This window comes from Salvelinus alpinus, chromosome 16 (genome assembly GCF_045679555.1).
Source record: "Salvelinus alpinus chromosome 16, SLU_Salpinus.1, whole genome shotgun sequence".
NCBI lineage: Eukaryota > Metazoa > Chordata > Actinopteri > Salmoniformes > Salmonidae > Salvelinus > Salvelinus alpinus.
In genome coordinates this window covers 9,160,331-9,188,207 of record NC_092101.1, presented here as the reverse complement: position 1 = coordinate 9,188,207, position 27,877 = coordinate 9,160,331, and the positions used below count along the sequence as shown (strand labels likewise).

Below are 27,877 nucleotides of genomic sequence, written 5' to 3'. Positions count from 1 at the left end.
TGTTTGCCACTTTTCAAAGCAAGTAGGGTGATTTGGATACTATTTAATTACCTTGACACTCTCTCACTCACATGTTTTACTATCCTTGTCTGAACACATTCATTTCAATTCTAAATCCTATTTTCCCTTACACTAACCTTGACCCGTAACCTAAAATAACTGTTTTATTATCTGTGTGGGGATTTCTGGTACCCACGAGGATAGTAATACAAGCAGCCACACACAAAACGCCCTGACTCACTCCAAATGTCTGACAATAGATATCAGGGAAGTGTCCAAGAGAAGAACTAGTAACAAATATTTAAACCTAACAACTTGTATACATAAATACATTTGTTTTATTCAAGTACACTCCAAATATGATTATTGCTGTTTTTATAAAGAACAGCAGATGAGTCTTTCATACAAATTGGACAGACAGGAAGTGACTAGTGCTGGTGACCTCTAGTTCAAGAGACTGCATCCCAAATGGCACCCTTTAACCTATTTAATGCACTACTTTCAACTAGGGACCATAGTGCACTATTTTTTGACCAGAGCTCTATATAGGGAATAGGGTGCCATTTGGGATGCATACCCTGTCACAGCTCTTTTTAATTTTTTTGGACCACTTTCATATCGGATTAGTGCCTTTGTCAACTTCTACCTTACTCGAAGTACACAGCAAACACATTTGCAGTACAGAATATCTCTTGGCTCCGGTAGGTGTGGGCAACACAGGTGTCTGTATGGGGATCCCAGAGACTACGACTAGCCAGTACCAGCCCTCCATATCCTTGCTGCCCCTCTGGACCCAGCTGGCCTAGCGCCACAGTACACACCAGCCGGTAGCGGTCAGGACACACAGTCCTCACCAGAGCCTTCACCTCCTCACTCAGCGCCTTGACCAGACCACCACAGGAGGGGGCGCTATAACCCACCGCCTCCAGCCGAGATGACAGGAAGTCCTGCAGCATCTGATGGACCAGGCCGCAGGGGAACTTCTTGGCAGGCTGGGCTGAACCCGCTGGCACCTGAAGAGCAGAGGTGAATCCCAATTATATTTCCTTGATTTCTCAAGTCCTCCTCACTTTCTTCTCCAAATGCATTGGAGGACAAGATCTGTGGTTCCTCCCCTCTGCCGTTCTCCTCCAATGCACTTTGGGAAGGTGAGGAGAGAAGACACGAGGAATCAAGGACCTAAAATTGAGATTCAATCCGAAGAGACAGCCAGGGATGTGTCTTAAGTCTAAAATTCCTTTGTCTTATTTATTTATATTGTCTTATTTATCTCATTTATAGGCACTGCTCTGAAAACAGAGGAAAGGTAAATGCAACATGGCGGTTGGCCACCAGGAATTTGCTTTTGTCTGTCCGGTTTCTTCTATATCAGTGCAGATGAAGGAAATGAGATGAAACGAAGCCACTTTAGACTGAGAGATGCCCAGGCCAGGGAGAGGGGTAACTGTTGGCTAAGTGGCTGGACTACTGGTGAAAGATCAGGGCTGTTCTGTTCAACTTTAGTGTGTAGCTATATGAATGTGTTGATCTGACCTGCTCATTGACTATAACAATAGGTTTCCTTGCCGGGATGTTCCTCACTGCAATCTTCAGTGCAATGCGTTCCTGAGTACACACAATTAAAAACTTAACAGAGATCCAGTATGACAACAGGGTCATATTCATTAGTGAACACCGTAGCAAAATACAGAAAACAAAAACGAGCGTTTCTTACAGGACAAGTTCAGGTCGTCCCATACCGTTGCTTCCATTTTGTTCCCAGTGAATACGACCAATGTCTACTTATGTTCTATATCCATCATTTATTCATCCGAATTAATACAACGTGAAAGCTAAAAAGAGATACTTAACAGGCAGACTGTAGTGATTCAATTAGGTATTCAATAAGAAACACTGGGTCGTGTTCAGTAGGGCACACCATTGCAAAACAGTTTGCATCAACATGCGTTTATATTCATAGTGAACTTCCCAGTTTCACTCTGTTCTTAAATGTTTTCTTCCTACTGAACATGTCCCATTGGTTTGAATGGGTCCTCTGGCTCCTTGAGGGGCTTTACCTTGACTACATCCCAAAGTACAACCTATTGCCTATGTAGTGCGCTACTTCTGACCAGAGCCCTTGTCAAAAGTAGTGCACTATGTAGGGAATACTGTGCCCCCACCTTAAGTGCCTTGGAGAACTTCTGGGTGGCGACGAGCCCTTTCAGGCTGAAGAGGGCCTGGGGTTTAGTGTGGGCATGAGCCTGGCTGGGAGCTGGCCTAGACGACAGCCTACGGAGCAATGAAGGGGCTCCCCCTGACACCTGTGATTTAACATATAGACACAAAAGATCAGTGGACACCCCATTTGGTGGTAACCATTTGAATAATAAACATCTAGTAGATACTGAGAAGACATTCATCATTGTGTACTTTCTGTTTCAAGGCTGGACACGAAAACATTCCAAATTGACCAGGCAACACTCATGTACTGTTAAAAAATATAAAAAAATGTTGTCCCCCGTTACAATAGTTATAGGTTTATATGGTCCCTTGTTGTACCTCTACTGCTTTGCTGCTCTTCTCCTGGCTCTCTCTCACTGAGGCAGTGGCTGGAACCTCGCTGCCTCTGGCGTGCTTGGCTGCCATTTCTAAACAGTAGTGGTAAGTACAAGTGATGATGTCCACACCACATTATATATTTTTTGCCCATAAACCACACATTTGAAAATAATTTCAATTTTAAACAACTGTAAACTGTTAAATATGTAGCTGATATTGATGCTAAGCAAATAATCAATATCTACTATACAAAATGTCTTGTTTTACAATGCAACATAGCTCTGATCCGATAGAGCTCGGTGACCCACTACAGATGAATAGATGGTTCTGCTGAGGTTTTTCTCTTACCTGCCCAGGTTGGCTCTGCTGTAATGGGGAATGGACAGGAGCAATCGTTACACTCGTACCTGTTCCCTCCCCCTTATGTGCTTTCTGTGGGTTGCCTTTGCCACTCAGCCCCCCTCACCTTGCATTGCAGCACTGCTAAGCTCCTGAGCTCTGATCCGATAGAGCTCGGTGACCCACTACAGATGAATAGATGGTTCTGCTGAGGTCTTTCTCTTATCTGCCCAGGTTGGCTCTGCTGTAATGGGGAATGGACAGGAGCAATCGTTACACTCGTACCTGTTCCCTCCCCCTTATGTGCTTTCTGTGGGTTGCCTTTGCCACTCAGCCCCCCTCACCTTGCATTGCAGCACTGCCAAGCTCCTGTCACTGTACAAAATATTTACAGCAAACCAATATAAGGCTCTGCATTTATTCTGCACACTGGGCAAGCCCATCACTTTACTATGCTCAGGGCTGTATTCCAATCCGAAAGCTCATCCACTTGTCCCAGCTATTGCCCACTTCTCTCCTCTCTGATTCTGCAACCACTGGATAGCTGTGGGGATTAGGAAATAACTTCATATAGCTCCTATAGAGTTTCATATAGCTCTCACCTATTTAGTTATTTCAGATTTGCTAAGGGGGAAACAGTGTGGAAGGATACAACATTTTTGGATTCAAATGCAGCCAGTCTTATAGGGGAAGAGGTCTGACAGACATCTAGCATGTTGGCTCCTGCCTCACAATAGGAACTAGGCCTAAACTGCTCCAGTGAATCCAGTCGTTTTTCCTCACTCTACGCGTCCCAAATGGCGCGCTAGTCCTGTTGCAATGCACTACTTTTGACCAGGACCCATAGGGAGCTGGTCAAAAGCAGTGCACTATAAAGGAAATAGGATGTGATTTGGGACACATCCACTGCAACAGGATGTGGCCTGGCTGGGGACGAGCCAACCAACCTCTCCCTCGCTGGCTTAGGTCCTCCTCACAAGATTGTTTGGAAAGTTGTAGCAACACTAAACAGTTTGTTCACTGTATCCTAGTAATTCACATATAACCTTGAGTTATGATGCCTCAGGTTTCTCTTTGATTTTCCCACTGTGCTTTTTTATTTGTGTGTTTATGTCTTACGAGCTGAGGCTGTCATGGGAATAGTATACACTGCATGGAGCCAGATTATTGATTTATCTTGTAAAAATGGGTGGATGTCTGGGCCAAAGTTCCTTCTGTCTTTGTTCTGTTTGTGGCCTTGGTCCCGTTCCAGGCCGACATTGTATTGCATTAACGAATGGTGGCATGCCACGTAATCGACTGTGCAGTCGGCTATCAGATTCCTATATCATATGATGTGGTTAGCTGATATGTTAAACACCTATCCAGGCGTTTTTAGATCTGGCAGGCGTCTGCAATATTTATTTTTACTGCTTGGGTGGTGACCTGTTCAATAACAAGGTGAGGCGCGGCTTGTGTCCCAAAATGGTAGTCAATTCCCATATAGTGCACTATATAGGGAATAGGGTGCCATTGGGACAGGTCCAAGGTGAGGCACAGTCATGTGATGTGCAGATGGACTGATGAGAACAATTTCTTTGTCTCGTCTTCTGTTACGATACACTGAATTGACAGAACATTAAGAACACCTGCTCTTTCCATGACATACTGACCAGGTGAAAGCTGTGATCCCTTATTGATGTTGCTGTTTAAAACAAAGATTTAAGTGCCTTAGAATGGGATATGGTAGTAGGTGCCAGGCACACCGGTGTGTGTCAAGAACTGCAATGCTGCTGGTTTTTTCACGCTCAACAGTTGTGTGCATCAATGGTTCACCACCCAAAGGTCATCCAGCCCACTTGACACAACTATGGGAAGCATTGGAGTCAACATGTGCCAGCAGCCGAGGACTGACACCTTGTATAGTCCATGCCCTGACAAATAGAGGCTGTTCTGAGGGCAACTCATTTTAGGAAGGTGTTCCTAATGTTTGGTATACTCAGTGTATGAAGTCAATAATCTTGTGAGAATTCGGAACAATTAATCATATAATGAAAACATGTAACAATTTATTTTATTTTTTATTTTATTTATAAACAATGATCCCAAGGGCAACATCAGTTCATGAAGAGTTTTTAATAAGCAGGTATATCCTCATCACCACATGCTCTAAATGCTCCTAAATGATTTAGCAAAAAACTGCTTTCAGTTCATCAAATTACAGTGACCAGAGGTTTGCACTGTAACCATCATGGAAAAAGCAGTTGTATCCCAAAGTAACTTACGAACATTCATAGACAATGTATCAAGAGAATGGTTACAGATATGCCAGTGCAATTACCATATGGCTATTACACATCAAATAGACCTACCTACATTTAAAAAATTCTTAATGTTATGTCAAATACAAGATCCAGTACGACATATATATTGATAATCTAGCAGCCAAAGGGCTTGTTTCACATTCAGCCATTGGAAAGGTATGATATTGTGATATTGCAGTTATGTTAATACAATAAAATAACTCTGACCTGAACCTGGAATAAAAAAAAGTCGGAATTAACATCCACCTTTACTTCCTATGATAAATTCCTTGTTTTATCAACCCACCCATTCTGATTGAATGGTGTCTCTCCATGTTTCTCTTCATCGGGTTACAGAGGCCGTAGGCTTGATCTGTGTGTCAGTCTCCAAACTCAAAGGTGAATAATTGGGATCCCAGAGAGCAGAATTACACACAATAATATGGGCATGGGATAAGATAATAAAAAATAACAGAAAAACAGAGTTTTAAAGTGACAGATGTGATTCACCTCTTCCTACTTCATTTTCTCCAGGAAGGAGCGCACCTCCTCAGGGCTGTAGCCTCTTGGTCCAATCTTTCCCTGGTAACAGACAGAAGACTGGTGATTAGACAGGAGCAACAAGTGGATTTATTGGTGAACTGTGAGTGACAGACTCCTCTCTTTGAGGCTCACAAAAGAAAGTGAGAGATTCAGGTGCCTAACAGGTCTTATAGGCCTATACCTTTGTATGATATGGTTGTACCTATATTTGTTATTTATTCTTTATATATTTTTAATCCCAGGCCCTGTCCCCGCAGAAGGTCTTTTGCCTTTTGGTAGGCCGTCATTGTAAATAAGAATTTGTTGTTAACTGACTTGCCTAGTTAAATAAAAATACAATAAAATACCTGTGTAACAGAAGTTCAACAGCCTTCACTGTGTTCCAAATATCCTTTCCCATAATTCTGAAAAACTACTGAGTCAGGATGTGTCCATGTGAGCCAGAAAGCAAAGAATGCTTTGGTAGGATTCCAAAAACTCAAGACAAGAAGTGCACCTTGATTTCTCGTTGACCTTTGCACACCATCAGTTTTGTTATGCAGAAAAAATGACATTTGATCTATGTGTTGTCTTTTTACTACTTCCTTTTTTCTTAACTCTTAACTGTCCTTACCTTATAAACAACCTTTCCTGCCTGCAGCACATACAGCCTCTCTGGAATAGCACCATATTTACTAGCTGTGGTGTCTTTCATTTCATCCACTACGATGGGGCACAGGGGGTCCTCTTTGACCAGGAACTGTGCTGCAGCCAGACGCTCCTCCTGGTTTCGGTGTTTAGTAATGTTAAAGTTGTTGGCAAAGACCCAACCATCTGAAGCAGAGACAAAATCCCAGTGAGGATTGTAGTGGCTTGATATTTGTGTAGCCTAGGCTATATAGCTTATAAAGTTTAATACAACCGATTTATAAAAAGCCACAATCAGTTAATTCTTAAATTAGCATTATAATAATTTCTCCAGGTTTAGGATAGATTACAAAGCCATCATCACATATGTCTATATGGTCTTGTACTATTAATTTGACCAATAGCATCGTTCCCAGGCTAATTGAGCAAAGGCGGAAGTGTCCGGATATTTGACCAATGACCACCTCCACATCATTCACCTGTTGAATGCGCCTCGGCAATGTAGACCACCAGGAAGTCTGCCACATCGCTGAAGTCCTTGACGAGTTGCTTGAACTCGCAAAGTTTATACATGAACGGGGGTCAGGTACAACTTCCAAAACTCAACACCAGTGGTCTGTTGTCTGACAGACAAAAAACAGAGAGAACATTATAGTAGCCTAGTATTTAGAAAGGAAATTGATAAAATAACTGGCATGATACTACTGACTATACTTACTGCACACGAGCAATCGTCTACTCACCTTTCAAATAGTTGTAGATACTGGTAATCTTGCCGTCCAATGTAATCACTGGTGAGTCAGGAGCATTGTTGCCCACAAAAGCTTCTTGGCCGACATTAGTCCACATGTGCCCTAGGATGGTCTTGACAAAATTCCATGACATAAAAGTCGGTCCCCAATCTTCATACTTGAACTTCGGATTCTGGGTCATAGTTACCTTTTCGCCCATTTTTAAGATAAGTTTCTTGGTCAAGCTTCGTGAAATCAAATTCAGAAGCGTGAGAAAGACAAATTGCATGAACGCAAAGCAAAATAAACATGGCATTGACAGATAAATGAACAATTTCCATATTAATATCATCTTTTTCTTTGGTGCTCAGCGAAACAATAGCCTATGCGTGATTTCTAGCCTATTTTATGGCAGAGTGGAACGTTGTGCAAACAAACACTTCCTCGTCGACCGTCTTTGTGGGCTTTTGTCTAAATGTTACTTTTACCCCTGACATGTATGCGATTTGACAGAGTAAAGTAGAATTTTGTAATACATTTTGGCCCAATTTTTTTACACCATACTGCTTTAGCCCATCCAGGTATTTGAGATCCGTTTTGGATAATTTTGACGATTGAATTTACCGTAAACTACACCTTGTGAGCGCACTTAACAATTATATCTCTAGGACTAGGAATAAGAAGTGCGTATGTGTGTTGACCAGACACTGAATCATCCACTAGATGTCACTACTCAGCCGTACATCACTGATATTCATGTCTCCTATTGTCGTCAACCAGTAGCATTTTGGGTCGTTCCATTTGATATCAATAACTTTCCATACTATTTGCCCATGGTAGAAGTTGTCTGAAAGTGATACCGATACCCCACCCTACCACGAGGCATCCATGTCTTTATCACTGGAAAAAATAAACGGTTGAGTTTTATATCATTCAAAAGCTTACAAACAAGGCTGTCAAATTGTCTAAAAACATGTAAACTCGTGTTTTTTTCCCATCTATATGTTATAGCTTAGACCCTTTTTACATAATCTGAGGTGTTTGTGTTGTGCTCACAATCGGTTGAGACATAGCATACTCTTGAATACAGGGCGGGCATCATTTTAATCATAGAAATATAATTAATAGAATGGACATGTTCCTTCAGATCACTGCAATTTAACTGGTACATTATTGAAATTGAAGTTGAACAAAAATAAGACAGCTCTCCGCTAAATAAACTTAAATTAACATATTTCTATTGCCTTACAAACGTTTTGGGTATGACGCCTTCTTCAGAATGCATAGGAGGCAATGTTACAACAACAATACAGGCTACACACAAGGGGGCATAATTATAGATTCACAAAGTCAATATTGGCCCAATCAAGAGATCCCAGCAGAGGGAGCTTTGGGGAAAACATGAAAAAACACTGAGTATACCAAACATTAGGAACACCTTTCTAATATTGAGTTGCTCCCCCCCACCCCACCCCACCCTTTTTTGCCCTCAGAACAGCCTCAATTCGTTGGGGCATGGACTCTACAAGGTGTCGGTCAACAGGGATGCTGGCTCATGTTGACTCCAATGCTTCCCACATCCCACAATTGTGTCAAGTTGACTGGATGACCTTTGGGTGGTGGACCATTCTTGATACACACGGAAAACTGTTGAGCGTGAAAAACCCAGCAGCATTGCAGTTCTTGACACAAACCGGTGCGCCTGGCACCTACTACCATACCCTGTTCAAAGGCACTTAAATCGTTTGTCTTGCCCATTCACCCTCTGAATGGCACACATAAAAAATCAATGTCTCAAGGCTTAAAAATCCTTCTTTAACCTGTCTCCTCCCCTTCATCTACACTGATTGAAGTGGATCAACAAGTGACATCAATAAGAGATCATAGCTTTAACCTGGATTCACCTGGTCAGTCTATGTCATGGAAATAGCAGGTGTTCTTAATGTTTTGTATACTCAGTGTATACACAAAACACACAATAAAGATACATTATGATATCAGCCTAAATGTTGGGAGCGTATACTCAGCCTACATATTTATAGCCTTCTACAAAAAAAAGAAGAAAAGGAACATTATTTTTTGAGACCTGCTGGGGCAAGGGTGCCCAAGCGATCTATCCAATGTGTCGCTCTTTGGAGAAGTAATTTATTCCTATCTCCTATACCCTACGTGACGCCTTCACTAATCAATGCCCAAATAATGTAAGGCACACAGTTTGTGATTATTGCAATTGAAATGCTGGCAACAGGTGATTTTTCATTGTGGTTACGAATGGAGGCATCATGCATACAAACCCTTGTCTTAAGTTCACGTTTGGTCTTACCCACATAATGAAAGTTACAACAACACTTAAGGAGATGTACAACATATTTGTGTTACAAGTTATTCCACCTCCAACCTGTGATCATAGCATTACAGTGAACACAGTTGTGACAAGGGAAATTGCCATCAGGAATGTGAGAAATGAAACTTTAAATTACTACCACAAAAGATGGCCACCGGTCAACCCACCTGAATGTCCATATAAATAGGAAGTTCTATTCTATTATCTATATTTCTATGATTCCAATAGGTTTCCCATTGAAGACCGACAGTATAATTTAAAACAACTGATATTCCCATTCAAGTCCACATTCTCTGATGTATGGACCTGCAACCATCTTTGTGCTACCATTTGAAAGTTGAAAATGTTATTTTATTCCATTTTAGTACATTTATCAGCCAAAACCTTGGCACGCATGGTGCACCCACCCCGTATTCAAGAGCATGCTGTGTCTCAACCAATGGCGGGCACAACACAGACATCTCAGATGATGTAAAATAGGGTCTAAGCTACAACATATGCTAAAATGAAATATAAAAACAGAGTTCAGACATTTTTAGATACATTTTTATAAAATAGTTTGACAACCCTGTTTGTAAGCTTTTAAATTATGTCAAACTCCAATGTTTATCCTATCCAGAGATGAAGACACACACATATTACATCTGCACCCGTGCTTCTACATCTGCATTGCTTGCTGTTTGGGGTTTTAGGCTGTTTTTCTGTATAGCACTTTGTGACATCTGCTGATGTAAAAATGGCTTTATAAATACATTTGATTGATTGAAAAATTCATTTGATTAATATTATGTCTCATGGTAGGGTGGAGTATGCAAAATGAGTCAACTTTGAGCACCTCATTCTCCTGAATGTTTTGGCATTCAGGTCCCCTAAGTTACTTTCTGACCACTTCTACCATGGGCAAATATATATAGAAAGTTTTATTGAAATCAAAAGGGGTGCGGTCAAAAAGTGATTGAAATCAAATGGAATGACCCTATATCTAATATCGTTGACGTGTTGTAAACCACAAGGCCTACCACTATTTCTAAATAATTATCTAAATTACGAAAATGCTCGAATGGCTATTCACATCCTATATTTTATTTAAGAGAAATATATAATAATATAATACAATTATAATAATATATTTCACATTATTATTATTATTATTTTCTTTTAAATGTCAATCCTAGACCCTCAACCTCACAGCATGTGCTATCATGCTTATACAATTCATAGGCATAGGCCTATATTGTTAAATTGATTTATTTTACTAATCAAATGCATAATTTGTTTAGGTGATTCATGTTAATATGGATGGACGTCTATAGGCCTATAATTTTCTCGAACAGGCTTAGTTCACATAGGCCTTATAATTCCAGTCTATTTTTGCGACACATGATAATTCTTACTTTTAAACTGACCTAATAAGAGCCAGATGCATAGGTGCATGCCTTAACAACATACGATATACACTGTAATTTATGAAAAATAAGCATATAGGCTTTTCAATTCCCTGACCTACACAAACAATTTAACGGAAATAAAAATACAACTATAACAACTGTAAGGTTAGGCTTACAAGCTCAAATAAAATACATTGAATACTTCAATAATGTGCTTCATTTGGAAATACATCGAACATCTATGTTGTCACAAATTAGATTATTTATTATATTGTCTCTCTCTGTGTGTGTGTGTGTGTGTGTGTGTGTGTGTGTGTGTGTGTGTGTGTGTGTGTGTGTGTGTGTGTGTGTGTGTGTGTGTGTGTGTGTGTGTGTGTGTGTGTGTGTGTGTGTGTGTGTGTGTGTGTGTGTGTGTGTGTGTGCGCGCGCGTGTTGGTGCGTGTGCACTGTCTTTTAATTAATCATTATGAAATCATCGACACTTGTTCTATTTCCTTTTTATAGTTTCTTAATAAAAATAATTAAACAAATCACAATGTGAACCAGAGCTACCATACATTTCAATGAAATCCCCCCCCAACATGTTCCCTTATTTGTCTTTGTCTTATAAAATAAATGTTCCCTTATTCCTAATCGATTTCTAACTGAAGTTTGCAGTACTCTACAAGTGCCTGTAGTCCTAAGTAACCTAAAGCCATATGGTTGTAGTGATATTTGCTCATAATTTACTTGGCACCTGTCCATGATCTGCTGTTTCGTCAATAGCACATCAATTTCTCTCCCGTAAAACGACTCTCCTCGATCAATATCTTCATAACCTCCCATTGGCCAACTGACAGTGCCTTCATTGGTGCAGAAACGCAATGACTCGAATACTGCCGACTCAGTGGATGCATCAGATGTCAGTCAAAGGGAAGACGCATGTTTTGGATGCTGAGAATTGATACTTTAGAAAAGTGTTACAAGTTTATGGAAGCAGAAAGGATGCTGTTGGTTAAGACGTGCTTTTCTTCGCATTTGGCCGACGATGTTGATGTTGACCGAGTCCGACCATAGGCTATACATATTCTCCCCTTTTGTCGGTTCATTAGTCGGTTAAGGTAGGTGTCGTCAAGAGAATGAAGATCATTCACTTCTTGTCAGTGTATATTCTTGCATTTATCATCCCCAAAGATTCCATGTTATTTTCCAATTCGGAAAACAATGCCAAACGTTTAGGAGATGGTTTGATGTGTCTTCAAATCTTTTAAAGGAGATATGTGCTTTTCTGTCCCGAACACAGGTAAATGTGAACACAGAAAATACACACTGGGAACAACGAAATTCCGATGCAGAAATCCTCAGCACTCTTCGGAATGGTCAGTCACTGCCAAACCCCATCGTTTTCAGACTTCACGGGACTGACTCTCTCCATGTACAGCAGTAAATCGGACATCTGCGCCAGACGCATCGGGAACGACGGTTTTGGAGCCCAGAGTCATATGCAATGTCCGAGTCCAAAGCGGCATGCCGCGCCAGAAGAGCGCTATGGACCTCAAGATAAAGGCCTTCTGACAGCCAAATCTCCCCGCGCATGCTTCTCTCTCTCCCCCGAACAAGGTAAAGCTAAACCTTTGATTCAACGCGCTCATCTGTATCGCATAATGTATTTTATCAGTAAAATCTAACGTTAGTTGTTTAAAGCAACAGTTTTGTTGGGCGGTGAAACATGCTGTCTAAATTGTATCATGCCAATATTGGGGAAATATTAACACAATCACTAACATTTATAGCTTCTAATTTGCACTTTTTATGCTAAACAGGGATTCTATTTTATAAGTGTATCAAATAATATCCTATTGTTGTCATTCCTTCCGGCCCTTATTGTCATTCCTTCCAGCCCTTATTGTCATTCCTTCCGGCCCTTATTGTCATTCCTTCCAGCCCTTATTGTCATTCCTTCCAGCCCTTATTGTCATTCCTTCCAGCCCTTATTGTCATTCCTTCCAGCCCTTATTGTCATTCCTTACAGCCCTTATTGTCATTCCTTCCAGCCCTTATTGTCATTCCTTCCAGCCCTTATTGTCATTCCTTCCAGCCCTTATTGTCATTCCTTCCAGCCCTTATTGTCATTCCTTCCAGCCCTTATTGTCATTCCTTCCAGCCCTTATTGTCATTCCTTCCAGCCCTTATTGTCATTCCTTCCAGCCCTTATTGTCATTCCTTCCAGCCCTTATTGTCATTCCTTCCGGCCCTTATTGTCATTCCTTCCAGCCCTTATTGTCATTCCTTCCAGCTCTTATTGTCATTCCTTCCGGCCCTTATTGTCATTCCTTCCAGCCCTTATTGTCATTCCTTCCAGCCCTTATTGTCATTCCTTCCGGCCCTTATTGTCATTCCTTCCAGCCCTTATTGTCATTCCTTCCAGCCCTTATTGTCATTCCTTCCAGCCCATCCATCTGGTTACTCTGAAATTGTGCCAGAGTTTCTAGTTGGCTACATATGGAGTCTTTATAAGTGCACTGCTCTTTGATAAAGCGGTGGGGCCCTACTGTATATTTAGTTGACAGATCTGTGTTTGCAGTTGTGGATTCTACTGTTGATAACAACCTCATTAATTAAGTGCAGAGGTCACTGATGTATAGTCTTGCCAATTTCATAAAGAGCACCACAATCAAAGTCATCTCAGCAACACAGCGCAGCCCCGTGAAGATATTAAAGGGATACATGTGAAGGGACAGCCAGAGAATGGAGCACTTTGACTTCTCCTCTGTGGATCATCAACAGATGTGACTGCACTCACTTTAGGGAAAGTGCTTCATTGAACACGTTCTGTATGAGGACAGATTGAGGTGGACAGATGCGGACATCTCTGGAGTATATGAGCGGATACCATTTTATTGAGCTGTTACAGATAACATACTGTAATTGGATAGGTACAAACTAACTTCAATAGACAAATTGAATAGAACATTATTTATGTAGCCTATTAGCACAAGTTTATTTTAAGAAATTCATTTTAAGCGTAAATGTAATAGTAGATATTTTAAGATGAAATGCCATTTGTTTGGTGAATTACCTAAAAATAGTTTGAATTTAAGCATCATTGAGATTAATAAACATTCCTCAAGGCTTTTCTATAATCTAATTTGTAACCTCCTCACTCAGGTTTATTAACGAACATTAAATTGTTTAAAAAAAAATTCCCCCTTTAATTATTGGATATTGTGAACTGGGATGAATGCAGGTAGTGCTTCATGATGTAGAGGTATTATGCGGCAAATATCTTGTCTGTGACTTAAATACTTGTGTTAGCGCCTATGTCTAACCCCTAAAACGTTCGCTCAGTGGGCTAACATGTCGATGGTGAGTTGTGCAGATGGTCTGGGTTTGATACTCTGCCGTTAGTTACACACACATACCGTCTGCTTCAAATCTACGTCAACCATACAGTATTATTTGTAGTTTCTTTCTGTCATGCTTTGAAGATAGAATTATATTTTTATCCTTTTCATCATTCAGAAATATAGATTTTATAGAATTTGTTGAACTGAAAAATTTCTGTTGTTTTGTTTGATATTCCCATTTTTTCAATCATAAATTATTTTTGACTGTGAATCCTGCACAGGCCGTGAGTGCAGTGACTAGTCTTCAGACCCTTTCATACCCGTGTCTTGAAATAACGGTCAGATATATACAGTCAGGTCCAAAATGATTGGCGCCTTTGATAAAGATGAGCAAAAAAGACTGTATAAAATAAGTAATACAAATACTGAGCTATATCTAATATTGTATGCTGAATTTAAATTTTTAAAAATTCTGCTTATGCATCCTTATTTCAACACCAAAATCACCAGTGGTGTATGTGGCTAAAGAGCTCTATTTTCATATCATCTGACTATAGCACCAGTTTCAATCCAAGTGCCAGTGCCGACATGAAAATGACATGAAAATAGAACTCTTTGGTGTTGAAATAAGGATGCATAAGCAGAAAATAATCCCATACCTACTGTAAAATAAAACACTAATAACGATGTTTTAAGTGAGAAGTAGGCATTAGTCAGAGGCCGAAAAATAAAGGAAATTCACATGAGCACCACAATGCCTACTCCACCCATGCTCTACCAAGGTTTTCCAGCACTACAGTAGCAATGTTGATCTATTGTACTTCAAACAATGTGTATGCAGGTTGCTTAGGATTCAAGCCAGGTTACTTAGTGTTTGGAGTAACGTTAGCTAATGTTAACGTTAGATGAGCAATGCCCATTACATGTATTATACATTAGCAGTGTGGCAATTTCCCAAAGTTTGGTGTTGACTATGAACTTTACTTAGCTAGCTAGCTAGCTGTGCTTTTTGGAAGAATGTGGGAGATATTTTCAACATTGAGTTGTCCCGGTGCATCGCAATCTGTCCATGCAGCTAATGTTACAGTCTTGTTGGCTTTTAGCTAACTAGCTAATGTTACTGGCTAATGTTAGTTGGTTAGCTAATTGGCAATAGCGGCTAAGGACATTCGCTATCTTGTTTGTGCTTATGTGGTTGTGTTCTGATTACACGCAAGTTTCAAGGCCAACAGTTTACACAGATAACTTCAACCATGTGAAATAGCTAGCTTCCTTTGCTTGTAGTTTGCCTCTCATCCAACTGGTGTTAGCTAGCTACTAGCGCTATTTCTGTGCAACCCAAGTGCTTTGGCCTGATTTTAGAACTCTGAGATTCAGCTGAAAAGATGTTAGCATTGTCAGAAATGCTACAAAAAAGGTAGCACATCATTGGTTCTTTTAGGACAGAAATGAGCATGTGAGAGCGATAAATGATACATTTAATCAAAACAGTTTCCCCTACAAACATATTCAGTCCGAAAGGTGGCAAGTCTAATGGTCACTTTATGGATGCTGTAGTCTCGTCCTTACTGATGCCTAGATATTCAGCTAGGTCAGGGCAAGAAATTGTATTTTTTTCCTAATGCCAATGACCCAATTCGGTATGTGGTTCTTGGTAATGGCCAGATGGCTCATGACGAGAGGCTGGGAGTGTGTTGTGTACCTCCAATCAAGTTGATTTGCTAATTTTCATCGACATTGGTGTCATATTGGCATAGATATGACAGTAGGGAGATTGGAATTTAACATTGAGCTTCAACCAATGCATACAGTATACTATTTTAATATGGTGGTGGATCTTTGATGTTATGGGGCTATTTTGCTTTCCCTGGTCCTGGGGCCCTTGTTAAGGTCAATGGCATCATGAACTTTATCCAGTACCAGGGTGTCCTAGCCAAAGACCTGGTAGCCTCTGCCAAGAGGCTAAAAATTGGCCGCAAGTGGATCTTCTAGCAAGACAATAACCCCAAGCACACATCAAAATCCACTTTTTTTTTTTTTAAATTGACCACAAAATCAATATTTTGCAATGATAATCTCAGTCTCTGGACTTGAACCCCATTGAAAACCTGTGGTTTGATTTGAAGAGGGCAGTCCATAAGCGCAGACAAAGGATATCAAGGATGTGGAAAGATTCTGTATGGAGGAATGGTCGAACAAAATCTTTATCTGAGCAATTGTATTAGTATAATATATTATAATTGTCACAAAACATTTCATACAATACGGCTTATTATTAGTATTACTTTTTGCTCGTCTTTATCAAGGGTGCCCATAATTGTATATAGACAGACACCATTGTATACCTACCCGGATTATGTGGGGGGGGGGGGAAGCCTGGTCTACTTTACATCCTGTTGAGAAGATATTATATTATGTTGCTGTTGTGCAGCAGAGAGAGGGCCGATGTAATTACTCCCTCATCCTAAATTATGATGATACAAAACCCACTTTTATATTAGCATTCATCCTTTAACAAAAAGAGGCTCAAAGGATTTGATTATTGTTCTTCCTGGCCAAACACAAACCATATGTCTCTGAATGTGTCTCAGCATTTATGAGGACTGACTCCTCTGAGCTGAGCACCGTTGTGCCCTCACCATCGTCCCAGACCAACATGAATCATGACATTTTTTTTTTTACGATGCTTTTGTACTGGATTTGTTGTTGTGAATGTGGGAATGCAAGATATGCTGTGGAGGAAGTTATGGTCTGTGTGGATGAATATTCAGGAGATAATTTATAGTCCTTTTTTCATTTTCTTGAAAGACATTCAGATGATTATTCAGTGTTGTGGATTTAGAAATATTTATGAAAGGTAAACATGCATATACATTTTTTTTTCTTGCTTCAGCTGTCCGAAGGTATTTTTTATAGCAGACAAAAATATGTTCCGAAGTAATAACAGCGATTGAGTTCTTTGTTTGGGGTAAAGTTTTGTGGAATAGTTTCACGTATTTTTTTTGTCTTAACACAGTTCAGCCTCTTTCCTAGGGTAGTGCCTCAGCCCTAATCCCTATGCTCACGTTGTGGTGTGTTTTACAGTACTGAATCTATGGACAGTACATGTAAATGATCTATAGGGCTCATCAGGCTTTAGTATCATGCTTCATTTCAGCCTAATCTTATTTCATTCGCCTGTCTCTGGATGAGACTATAGGGTCTCACGTGGAATGTTGGACCATTATTTTAGATTTATGTCATAGATAGCCTGGACTCAACAGATGAGGAACTTCTCTCTGTGCGGAGTTGAGACAATGGTTTTAGAGTAAAGAGCATACATTTATCAAACATTTATTCAGAGAAAGTGAACTTTTCGGCCCTGCCTTTAGTAATATTGTATGTCTTTTATACAAGAAAGGAAACTTTACATGTAATGATAGAAGAATATGGCCAATTTCTTTCCAGGCAAAAGGCTTCATCAGAAGAGTTGTAGACAACAATGCGAACCACGTGAAACCATCAAAAATGTCCATGCCTTAATCTCGTGTCGAAGCCTTAATTGTTTTAAGATGATCATGCCATGGATCATTTAGCTATTTGATTTAGAATTTTAGGACCCCTGTAGGTATCCCCCCAAAAAATATTTACAAATGATTTGATGAAACATTGAATTTGGCCTTAATGTTATTAGCCCATAGAAACACGATGAATAACAGATTCATACATGGACAAACAGATAGTCAAAAATAAATCAAATGTAAGAATGTTTTGAAGTGTTTGTCCTATGTCTGAGAGATATAAGAAAGAGTCGGATGTGAAGGATTTACTTCAGACACCAGACAAGGCCCAAATCCCCGTCATTCGCAAGAAGAAGAAGAGACAGAGATATAGGGGACGTAGGTCGGGGTGCCTTGTAAGGATCCTGACGGCGAGTGTGAAATCCGCCTCTACCATCCGTCCTATTAGCCAACGTGCAATCATTGGATAATAAACTGGATGAGTTCCGATCAAGACTATCCTACCAACTGAACATTAATAACTGTGATATCTTATGTTTCACAGAGTCGTGGCTGAACGATGACATAGATAGCATACAGCTGGCTGGGTTTTCGGTGAATCAGCAAGATAGAACAGCTGCCTCCGGTAATACAAGGAGTGGCGGTCTGTGTCTATTTGACAATAACAGCTGGTGCACAAAATCTAATATTAAGGAAGTCTCTAGGTTTTGCTCGCCTGAGGTAGAGTATATCATGATAAGCTGTAGACCACACTATTTACCAAGAGAGTTTTCATCTATATTTTTTCGTAGCTGTCTATTTACCTCCACAAACCGATGCTGGCACTAAGACCGCACTCAACAAGCTGTATAAGGCCATAAGCAAACTAGAAAATGCTCATCCAGAGGTGGCACTCCTAGTGGCCGGGGACTTTAATGCAGGGAAACTTAAATCCATTTTACCTCATTTCTACCAGCATGTTACATGTACAACCAGAGAGAAAAACTCTAGACCACCTTTACTCCACACACAGAGACGTGTACAAAGCTCTCCCTCGCCCTCCATTTGGCAAATCTGACCATAACCCTGATTCTTGCTAACAACGCCAGTTCATACACTTAATGCTGAATACTCCCTCTAGCTAGCTAGCTAACTTGTAGTGAAGTTCTAGCTAATGCACAAATTCGTTTTCATGATATCTGTTCTGCCGTGATTAGTGCGCTGAGTTCTACAGCACAGCCGACTCTTTCTTCTCTGCGACGTTATTGCGTTGGCCAAATGTTACAAAGTAGCGAGGGACAGTGCCAGCTGTCAGAGTCAGATAAATGCAGAATTCTGAGAACAATCCCCTTAACTTTGGTGCCGTACAACTTCATCAACAAGCTGGCAAACGTATGGCCATTGAAACCAGTTAGCACTAGGCTGCTAGCTGGAGTACATTTGCTCAGTTAATCAAGCATAATTTGCCATAGTAGCCAGTGCGTAATAGCTACTGAGAGCGGAGTGATTTTCAGTAGTAGTGCACTATTTAGCGAGTAGGCTGAGATTTGGGACAGAGCCATAGAATCTCCGGCAACATTGGCCAAGCCAGGAGAAACTTTAATAAGGTATCAAATTAAATAAAAAATACAAGCTTAAAAAACATGATCATGAGGAGGCCATTTGTCTATGCTAGATAATATTGTATTTGCTGGTGGGCACTGATATGTATAGTGCAGTAGCCCCAAGGTAGGCTACACTGCAGATTAACTGCTGTTTCCTTTGTTAAGGGTATTGCCACTGACTGAGTACACTACCATACCTGAAGCAATACCTGGCCTGCCTCCCTGAAATTCCCATAGAAGGTTCTGTAGACAATACACCAGGATTCCATAGACCAACAAAGTATACAGATCTCATGCAAATCTTTTTTCTCCCTGCGACTATAATATCTGTTTCAATTTGAACATTTAACATCATCATCATTTTTGATTACAATTCTTTTTCTAAAGGTTTACAACAACTAGGGTTGGACTTAAGGGACCTAGCTATTGAAACAAAACCAGTAACTGGAGTTTGGGGATTCGAATAAAGATTGTGCTGCACAAAAAGAAGATAATATATCTATCTCATTTCACTTCAAACATTTCTTATGGCATAACAACACACTTTTCTTTGAATATCCCCAATCCCACTTAGCGGTTTTGATGAAATAAGGCCTTTAGTCTAAGCCATATTTGTTATTATCTTTGGCTGCTGGGCCGGTCCATTCTGCTAGTGCGGAGGAAGGAGTCACTATTGATTCAAACCCGTTCAGCTCTATCTCACTGACTCTCACTCTGGGTCTCCCCTCCAGAGCCCATATGGATCATTCCATATGGAACACATCAGGAATTCAACACACCAATCACATCTCAGTGTCTCTGACTAAATCCCCATTATGTGACAGTTCGGTTCAATTTGGCTCTCAGGCATTTAGAGTCGATGTCCGAGCGGAAATCTAATCGGCATAATAATAAAAAAATCCCCATCAAAATCTTTTTTTTTAAAGGTAGGGATATCTTGTTTTTTTTATGGGCTGCGTCTCAAGCCACCACATCCACTGATATCAGCCTTCCGCGTCTGCGGTGGAAGGTGGCAGAACTAGAGTGGTGTTTGTCAGACCAGGAGACCATCGGTCTTCTCACAAAAATGTCTGTATCATCCGAAAGGTTTCCGTTTTGCTCTGCGACCCCCCCCCACTTCTGTCTGCAGCATCTGAATGGTTTTGGCTACAATATAATAGCTGAGACTCTCACAAACACGGTGTTCTCCGTTTTCCTCTAAGTCCCCCAAAAGTGTCATGGACTGGTCTGAAGGTAACCCGGTACCGGGCAAAAAAAATGATGGATGTGAATAGGGAAAGTATACGGTGTCGAGGTCGAGTAAGGGTGTGAAAGAAACATCCGCAGTGAGAAATTTTTCAACACGAAGTCACAATCACAACACAATCAGAACGAACGGGAACTATTTCACGCTGGGAAGATTTTTACATGACATACGGCATTGTCTCAAGTCAGATGGCGTCACTCATACGCAATGCTTGTCCCTCAACAGATCGGTTTTGTAAGACTTGGAACTCATCTAAAAAACTCTAGATTTTTCTCATTTGCCTAACACTGGTTCCTAATTCTGACTAGAGCCTCATGGGCCCTGGTCAAAAAGGTAGTGCACTATATAGGGAATAGGGTGCCATTTGGGATGCAGGTTATGAGCTTATTTGAGGAAAATGTTTTAATTAGAGCGGAGTGCTGGAATCCTACGCTTTCTCAGATAAATGCACCGGTCTGTCTGTTTATTCAGCTCGTGAAAAGATGAGTAATCGACTTTGGAATGAGTCTGTGAGGCAGCTATGACATTACACACACACACACACACACACACACACACACACACACACACACACACACACACACACACACACACACACACACACACACACACACACACACACACACACACACACACACACACACACACACACACAGTTGGATCACACCACAACTCTTCATGAAGTGGCATTGGCACCCATGTTGAATTCCCCATAACTGACTTAGTTACCTGTGTTTGTGCCCCTCTGATTGAGGAGTGATAATCTGAGTGTTTATGGGAAACAGTCAAACATTATTCCCCATGCTTTTAGTTGCTACTGTATCATAGAACAGTGCTGCTGTTCTTTACCATCTATTTCCATCTTCTGTTCTCTGTGCTGGACTCCAATGTAAGATGCTTGCATAAACAAACACCAAGGTTGTTTCTCAAATGGCACCCTATTCCCTATATAGTGCACTTCTTCAAAATGTTTGCACTATATAGGGATTGTAATAGGTGCTTTGGTCAAAAGAAGTGTACTGTAAAGGTGCCAGTCGGAACGCAACCCAAGTGTTGTTATGCACGCACACACACACTTATCCCCCACCCACACACAAACACCACTGACTCCTTTTGCCAGGAGTCCCAGCGCCAGCCCACGTCTCTCACAGTGTGTGAGTCACATGACCTCAGCCATGAGGCGTGGGTAAATGTGATGGTGCTTCCGCGGACGTTGGGACGGAGGTGTGTAATGTTTGCAGTATGTTCCATTGATTCATAACGCCAGGGTTGATGATGGCTCTGTTGCGGTATTCCAGTAAAAATCTGAAGTCAGACCTGAGAAAAGGAGAGGAGGGAATGTTCACTGATGGAATGAAAGCACTTCCTTAGTCATCAGAGAGAGAGACACACACACACACAGAGAGAGAGAGAGAGAGAGAGAGAGAGAGAGAGAGAGAGAGAGAGAGAGAGAGAGAGAGAGAGAGAGAGAGAGAGAGAGAGAGAGAATAGAGAGAGGGTAGAGAGAATAGAGAGAGGGTAGAGAGAATAGAGAGAGGGTAGAGAGAATAGAGAGAGAGAAGAGAGAATAGAGAGAGAGAAGAGAGAGGGTAGAGAGAATAGAGAGAGGGTAGAGAGAATAGAGAGAGGGTAGAGAGAATAGAGAGAGGGTAGAGAGAATAGAGAGAGGGTAGAGAGAATAGAGAGAGGGTAGAGAGAATAGAGAGAGAGAAGAGAGAATAGAGAGAGAGAAGAGAGAATAGAGAGAGAGAAGAGAGAATAGAGAGAGAGAGAGAGTGGGAAGAGAGAGAGAGAGTGGGAAGAGAGAATAGAGAGAGAGAGAGTGGGAAGAGAGAATAGAGAGAGAGAGAGAGTGGGAAGAGAAAATAGAGAGAGGGAAGAGATAATAGAGAGAGAGAGAGGGAAGATATACTAGAGAGAGAGACACAGAGAGAGAGAGGGAAGAGATAATAGAGAGAGGGAAGAGATAATAGAGAGAGACACACACACACACACAGAGAGGGAATAGATAATAGAGAGAGAGACACAGAGAGGGAAGAAATAATAGAGAGAGAGGGAAGAGATAATAGAGAGAGACACAGAGAGAGAGAGGGAAGAGATAATAGAGAGAGACACAGAGAGAGAGAGAGGGAAGAGATAATAGAGAGATGGAAGATATAATAGAGAGAGAGCGACACAGAGAGAGAGAGGAAAGAGATAATAGAGAGAGAGACACAGAGAGGGAAGAGATAATAGAGAGAGAGGGAAGAGATAATAGAGAGAGAGGGAAGAGATACTAGAGAGAGAGAGAGACACACAGAAAGAGAGGGAAGAGAAAATAGAGAGAGAAGGAAGAGATAATAGAGAGAGAGAGACACAGAGAGAGAGGGAAGAGATAATAGAGAGAGAGGGAAGAGATAATAGAGAGAGAGGGAAGAGATACTAGAGAGAGAGAGAGACACACAGAAAGAGAGAGGGAAGAGAAAATAGAGAGAGAAGGAAGAGATAATAGAGAGAGAGAGACACAGAGAGAGAGGGAAGAGATAATAGAGAGAGAGGGAAGAGATAATCGAGAGAGAGGGAAGAGATAATAAAGAGAGAGGGAAGAGATAATAGAGAGAGACACACACAGAGAGAGAGGGATGAGATAATAGAGAGAGACACACACAGAGAGAGAGGGAAGAGATAATAGAGGGAGAGACACAGAGAGAGAGGGAAGAGATACTAGAGGGAGAGAGCGTACAAGAGAGACACAGACCGACAGAGAGAGAGAGAGAGAAAGAAGACAGAGAGAGAGAGAGAAAGAAAGAGAGGGAGAACACCCTGATTCTGGCAGTAGAGTGGGTTGAATCTCTTCAGTCACACAAAGGTGTCCCAGGAATACTCATGACGTTTGTGGAAATAAGAGCTGATCGGAGATGGAACTAGGTAACGGGTGTTGCGTCAGCTTTGCTGAGGTTGTTTTAAAGACCCTGAGATGTTTATTGGTGTGAGGTTATGTAGTGACAGAGCATTTCCTCTTGAGTGTCCTCTGAAAAAGCAACTGTGACACAACCATCGGGAAACACACCTACGCAAGAATGTGCGCGCACAAACACACGTATGTGAGCGAGCACACACACGCACACACCGGGCACACACACGGACAAACACACACACACACCAACTCACACCATCAGATATGACTTGAAACATTTTTTATATGGTTTGTGCTGAAGATGTAGTGAAACACTTTGTACTGCATGTTTATTTTTCAAATAACAGCAGTTCTCTCACCAATGAGGTTTTCACTTGTTTCACTGTTCTGTGAGTAAACTAGTACAGAATGTATTGTCTTTTGGTGAATCCTCTCCTCAAAGTTATTATATTAGTGTGGTATGACTGGCATGTCACACTAACCAAAGGCATCCTGACGTTCCAGAGCCAGAGCACTCTGCCAATGTAGCCCCAACAGTCATTCTGCAAAAATCTGATCTGGTTTGAATGAGTGTCGAAATATCTTTGGAACACCAGAGGAATTGTGCGTTGGACCTTGGTTTAATCGAAGAAAAACAGCATTGGCTCAGATATGTCATCATGAAATGTATTTTTAGCATGAACTTTGCCTTGAGAATCACTCATAAAGTTTCACCCACACGTTCCTCCTTTTTTCGTCTTGATATGGCGGATTAAATTCCTACACGTGAAATGGATCTGATTGTTTTGCCTGAACTCTTTCACTGACTCTTAGCTGAGATGATTCTCTCTCTCTCTCTCTCTCTCTCTCTCTCTCTCTCTCTCTCTCTCTCTCTCTCTCTCTCTCTCTCTCTCTCTCTCTCTCTCTCTCTACATCTCCTCTCTCTTTCTCTCTCTGTGCCAGGGGAGGCATTACATGCCTCTAGCTAACCACGCGTCCATAGAGCCTGTATTACTCATGCATTTTCAGACGACAGCGACTGCGTCTCCCGGACCCTTCCCGTGTATGACTTTAGCGCCCGGGTTTTTTTTTGATTTACATGTCGGCTGTGGCACTTGCTGTTCTTGGCTCACCTCTGCCTTGTTTCATCAAAGAGGGGGGGGAAAAGATCTGCTGGCTCTGCGGCAGTTCGATAGGCTGTGCTTAGCAGAGGCCCGCGGAAGATGGATGGGTCCAAAGGCTGACGGAGATACCGGTCATCAGGGCCTTGTTTCACTTGACCCTTGACCTCCTCCCTCCCCGGGGGCCAGGCTGATAAAAAGTACTGCGCTGAGTCGGTGGGTCAGCTTCGTTCTCTTCTATTGAAGATGTGGCTAAGTAATCACCCGGTGCTGCTCTTGTGCTCCAGAATATGCCTTATATCTAAGCTGGTACTTACCTGTAGTTACTGGTATGAGCAAATGTAGCTTTTGAGGCCAAACCTATTGCAACAGCAACTCGCTCTCCCTTCCAATGTACAGTACAATAACAGTACACAGTCTCTTGTGGATAGTGTCTGAAACCAACGGCCCTAGCTTTTACAAGGCTGGGTATGTCACCGACTAATCACCAAGCCAATCAGCCATTGGCTTCATCTGAGTGGTCAAAAAGAGAACGGGCAAACATGATGCTTGCAGAGCTGTTTTATGCCTTCATTAGCGAAGGGGAGGAATCAGCCAAAAGGCTCAGTTTTATCCTCTCTGTTGTTCGCTGTGCGTCTGTGCCAGGAAGCTGCCATGGGGCAGTGCCCACTGAGCGGACGACGCGATTGGCTGGCTCGGCCCCAGAGGACTATGAAAGACATTATAAAGTCTAATAGTGCAGTTTATATATTTTATTACTGCTCGTTAATAAAAGCCCAGCGTTCTGGAAGAATTAGTTATTCTCTAGTCCTGGGTAATCCAATCCAGCCCTGCTGCAATATTAAATGACACTCCCAAGCTTTCCCCTGCCTGGACTAATAACCGCACATGAGCAAGCACTGAATTAAGTTTGTTTAGAGAAAAAACACTTTGCTTCTTTCGCAATGCTCGTGAACGATGTGGGCTGTCATCCATCATAAACCGAAGAAAGACAAATTGTGTTACTGTACCTTGCTACTTCTGACTTGTACGTTCAGAAGAGTGCTGTGTGTTAAGCGTTTTTCAAGATAGAGATGTGTCTATATCCTCTCATAATATTTAGGGAAATTAGAAACGTAATGAGTGATTGCGCAATAGAATAAGAAAAATAGCCTATGTTTTAATTCTGTACGTTGCTTGCCTGCTTTACGGTAATGTGCAGTTATGAGGCATTCGTCTCAGTTTTGTCCGCCTGTCAACATGTGTTTGGGGCAAAGGTTTTGGATTCCTTTGTTGTTCTCTCCAATTTAAGAACAGGGTTCACTTTGACAACTTGTTTGACACCACACCAAGGCTACAACGTTGTCCGTGCCAAAGCGTCAATCCAACCGATGAGGCTGTGTAAAGACAACAGGCCCTATTCAATCAAAACGGGTTACAGGTCTCCGAGGAAAAACTAAAACAACATTCTGCTCCAAGAGAGCATGTTTAAATTAACGTGCTGCCCAGTTTCTTTTCGCTTCTTACAGTGAAGATTGCATTTGAATTCATGAAATAAATAAAACAATCTCGCATTGCTTGCAGTCTCGCAATATGGATACTGTTTTTGACTTCGACCAGTTTTACTCGATGAGAGTCCAATGGCAAGACTTCAGACACATAACATACTTAAAGATGGAATATTGAAAATGGTATTAATTCAGGCAGATGCACAAATATCTTCTCTCTCTTACACACGCACGCACGCACGCACGCACGCACACACACGCACGCACGCACACACACACACACACACACACACACACACACACACACACACACACACACACACTTAACATACAGTAACTTTGAACTACAGTAATCCCTCGTTTATCGCGGGGGTTACGTTCCGAAAATGACCCGCGATAAGTGAAATCCGCGAAATAGAAAACTTCTTTTTTTTTTACAATTAGCAACTATTACATGTATACAAATACAGTGACTCACGTGTAGGCCGTTTCACTGCTCTTCAGACTGGGCCGCTGCATCCTGACTGCGCTCTGCAGTGTTCTCTTCTTCTGAAGCCCGCGGTGCAGGTGTGTTTGTTCGGGAGAAGAGCATAGTGATAGGCAGCTGTTGTCGCTCTTTTTTCTTCTTTGCAAAAAGATCCTTGTACACCGACATGCCACCATCGATTACGTTGGAGAACTGTAATGAACGGCTCATCAAAGGGTCCCATTCCTCAGCTACTCGCTTAAGTTCAGTGGCCATTCGCACCATGGTTGCTAAGCGACCAAGCGTTAGTCCTTCCTTCCTTCCTGGCCAACTTAATGTAAATTTGCCAAGCTGTTTTATGTACGTACACATAACTGCACGAGACGACAAAATGATAGCACAATTCGTAGCATGTTTTGATACAAGAAGCGGGAGTGAGTTTTTAGCGAATCAGAATGCAGAGCACAATGCACCAAAAAAAAATAAAAAATGCATTATGAAAATCCGCGAAATAGCGAATCCGCGATAAGTGAACCGCGAAGTGGCGAGGGATCACTGTATACAGGTGTCAGTGCCTCTCATTTAGTCCTCACTGTAATACACTAATCATATCCCAGACATACTAGTAGACCATATGCCGGGAGGAAGTGGAGTATTACTGGGACGTGGGGTGACGGTGGTTCCCTGTCCAGGTTAATCCACCAGCATGGTTGAACTGGGACTAGGAACTGACTGAGAAACCCAGCCCAACACATGGGTTGCGTCCCAAATGGTACCCCGTTCCCTATATGGTGCACTACGTAGGGAATGGGGTACCATTTGAGACATGGCCTGGGATGTTAATAAAGTTTGGAGGCTCCGTGCCAGTGCTGTGATTACCCGGTACGCTTTGGGTTATTTAGACAGACTTCAATTAGATTTGAAATGAGAGGCCGCTGTTGGGATGGTTAATATTGTAGGGGAAAGATGCCACAATGTGATAAGGACATGCCATTTCCCACGATGGGCTTCTTCTGCCTTTTCTCCCGCCTTAATGCTGTAGATTGTCTTCGCTCTCCTACCTGTCTGGGACCTAGAGGAAGAGACTGGTTTCGTCCCAAATGGCACCCTCTATTGTACTCTACGTTTGACCAGAGCCCTGTGGGTAGTGCACTAAATAGGGAATAGGGTGCCATTTGGGACGGACTCTTAGAGACTCTCTTCATATCCCTATTTATGCTTATAACTTATTTTCTTTCTTATTTTTTGTCTGCATTTTGCCGACATCCAGCTCCCAGAATAACTAACCTAGTGATATAGGGCGGCAGGTAGCCTAGCGGTTAGCGCGTTTGGCCAGGAACCAAAAGGTCGCTGGTTCGTGCCGACGAGTTGAAAAATCGGGGCACTTAATCCTAATTTTCTCCAGGGGCGCCGTACTACTATGGCTGACCCTGTAAAACAAAACATGTCACTGCACATATCCAGTGAATGTGACAATA

At 41.7% G+C, this 27,877-nt stretch overlaps 3 protein-coding genes across 4 annotated transcripts in view; 1 reads left to right on the top strand and 2 right to left on the bottom strand.

Annotated features, from left to right (window-relative positions):
• Positions 1-647: 647 nt before the first annotated feature.
• On the bottom strand, positions 648-1,751 carry LOC139541744 (dynein light chain Tctex-type 5-B-like). Its single transcript, XM_071346712.1, has 3 exons — positions 1,740-1,751; positions 1,534-1,605; positions 648-1,013 (listed from the first exon to the last, which is right to left on the bottom strand). The coding sequence occupies exons 1-3, from the start codon at positions 1,749-1,751 to the stop codon at positions 648-650; spliced, it is 450 nt and encodes a 149-aa protein (XP_071202813.1).
• Positions 1,752-4,921: 3,170 nt separating this feature from the next.
• dio1 (iodothyronine deiodinase 1) lies at positions 4,922-7,657 on the bottom strand. Its single transcript, XM_071344653.1, has 4 exons — positions 7,076-7,657; positions 6,812-6,955; positions 6,319-6,518; positions 4,922-5,744 (listed from the first exon to the last, which is right to left on the bottom strand). Exons 1-4 carry the CDS (start codon positions 7,413-7,415, stop codon positions 5,679-5,681), a joined length of 750 nt encoding a protein of 249 aa, XP_071200754.1. The 5' UTR covers positions 7,416-7,657; the 3' UTR covers positions 4,922-5,678.
• Positions 7,658-11,662: 4,005 nt separating this feature from the next.
• Positions 11,663-27,877, top strand: part of LOC139540733 (zinc finger protein GLIS1-like) — a 246,306-nt gene continuing 230,091 nt past the window's right edge. For both annotated transcript variants that reach the window (XM_071344650.1, XM_071344649.1), the window contains exons 1-2: positions 11,663-11,895; positions 12,078-12,394. In XM_071344650.1, the coding sequence (XP_071200751.1) occupies positions 12,124-12,394 (271 nt within the window). In that variant the 5' untranslated portion in view covers positions 11,663-11,895; positions 12,078-12,123. The remainder of the gene's footprint in view (positions 11,896-12,077; positions 12,395-27,877) is intronic.

Excerpts from the sequence above, each read along its gene's own strand:
- LOC139541744 (XM_071346712.1), bottom strand. Across the intron at positions 1,014-1,533 it reads TTGTTATAGTCAATGAGCAG|GTGCCAGCGGGTTCAGCCCA; the intron begins GTCAGATCAACA and ends TCTGCTCTTCAG.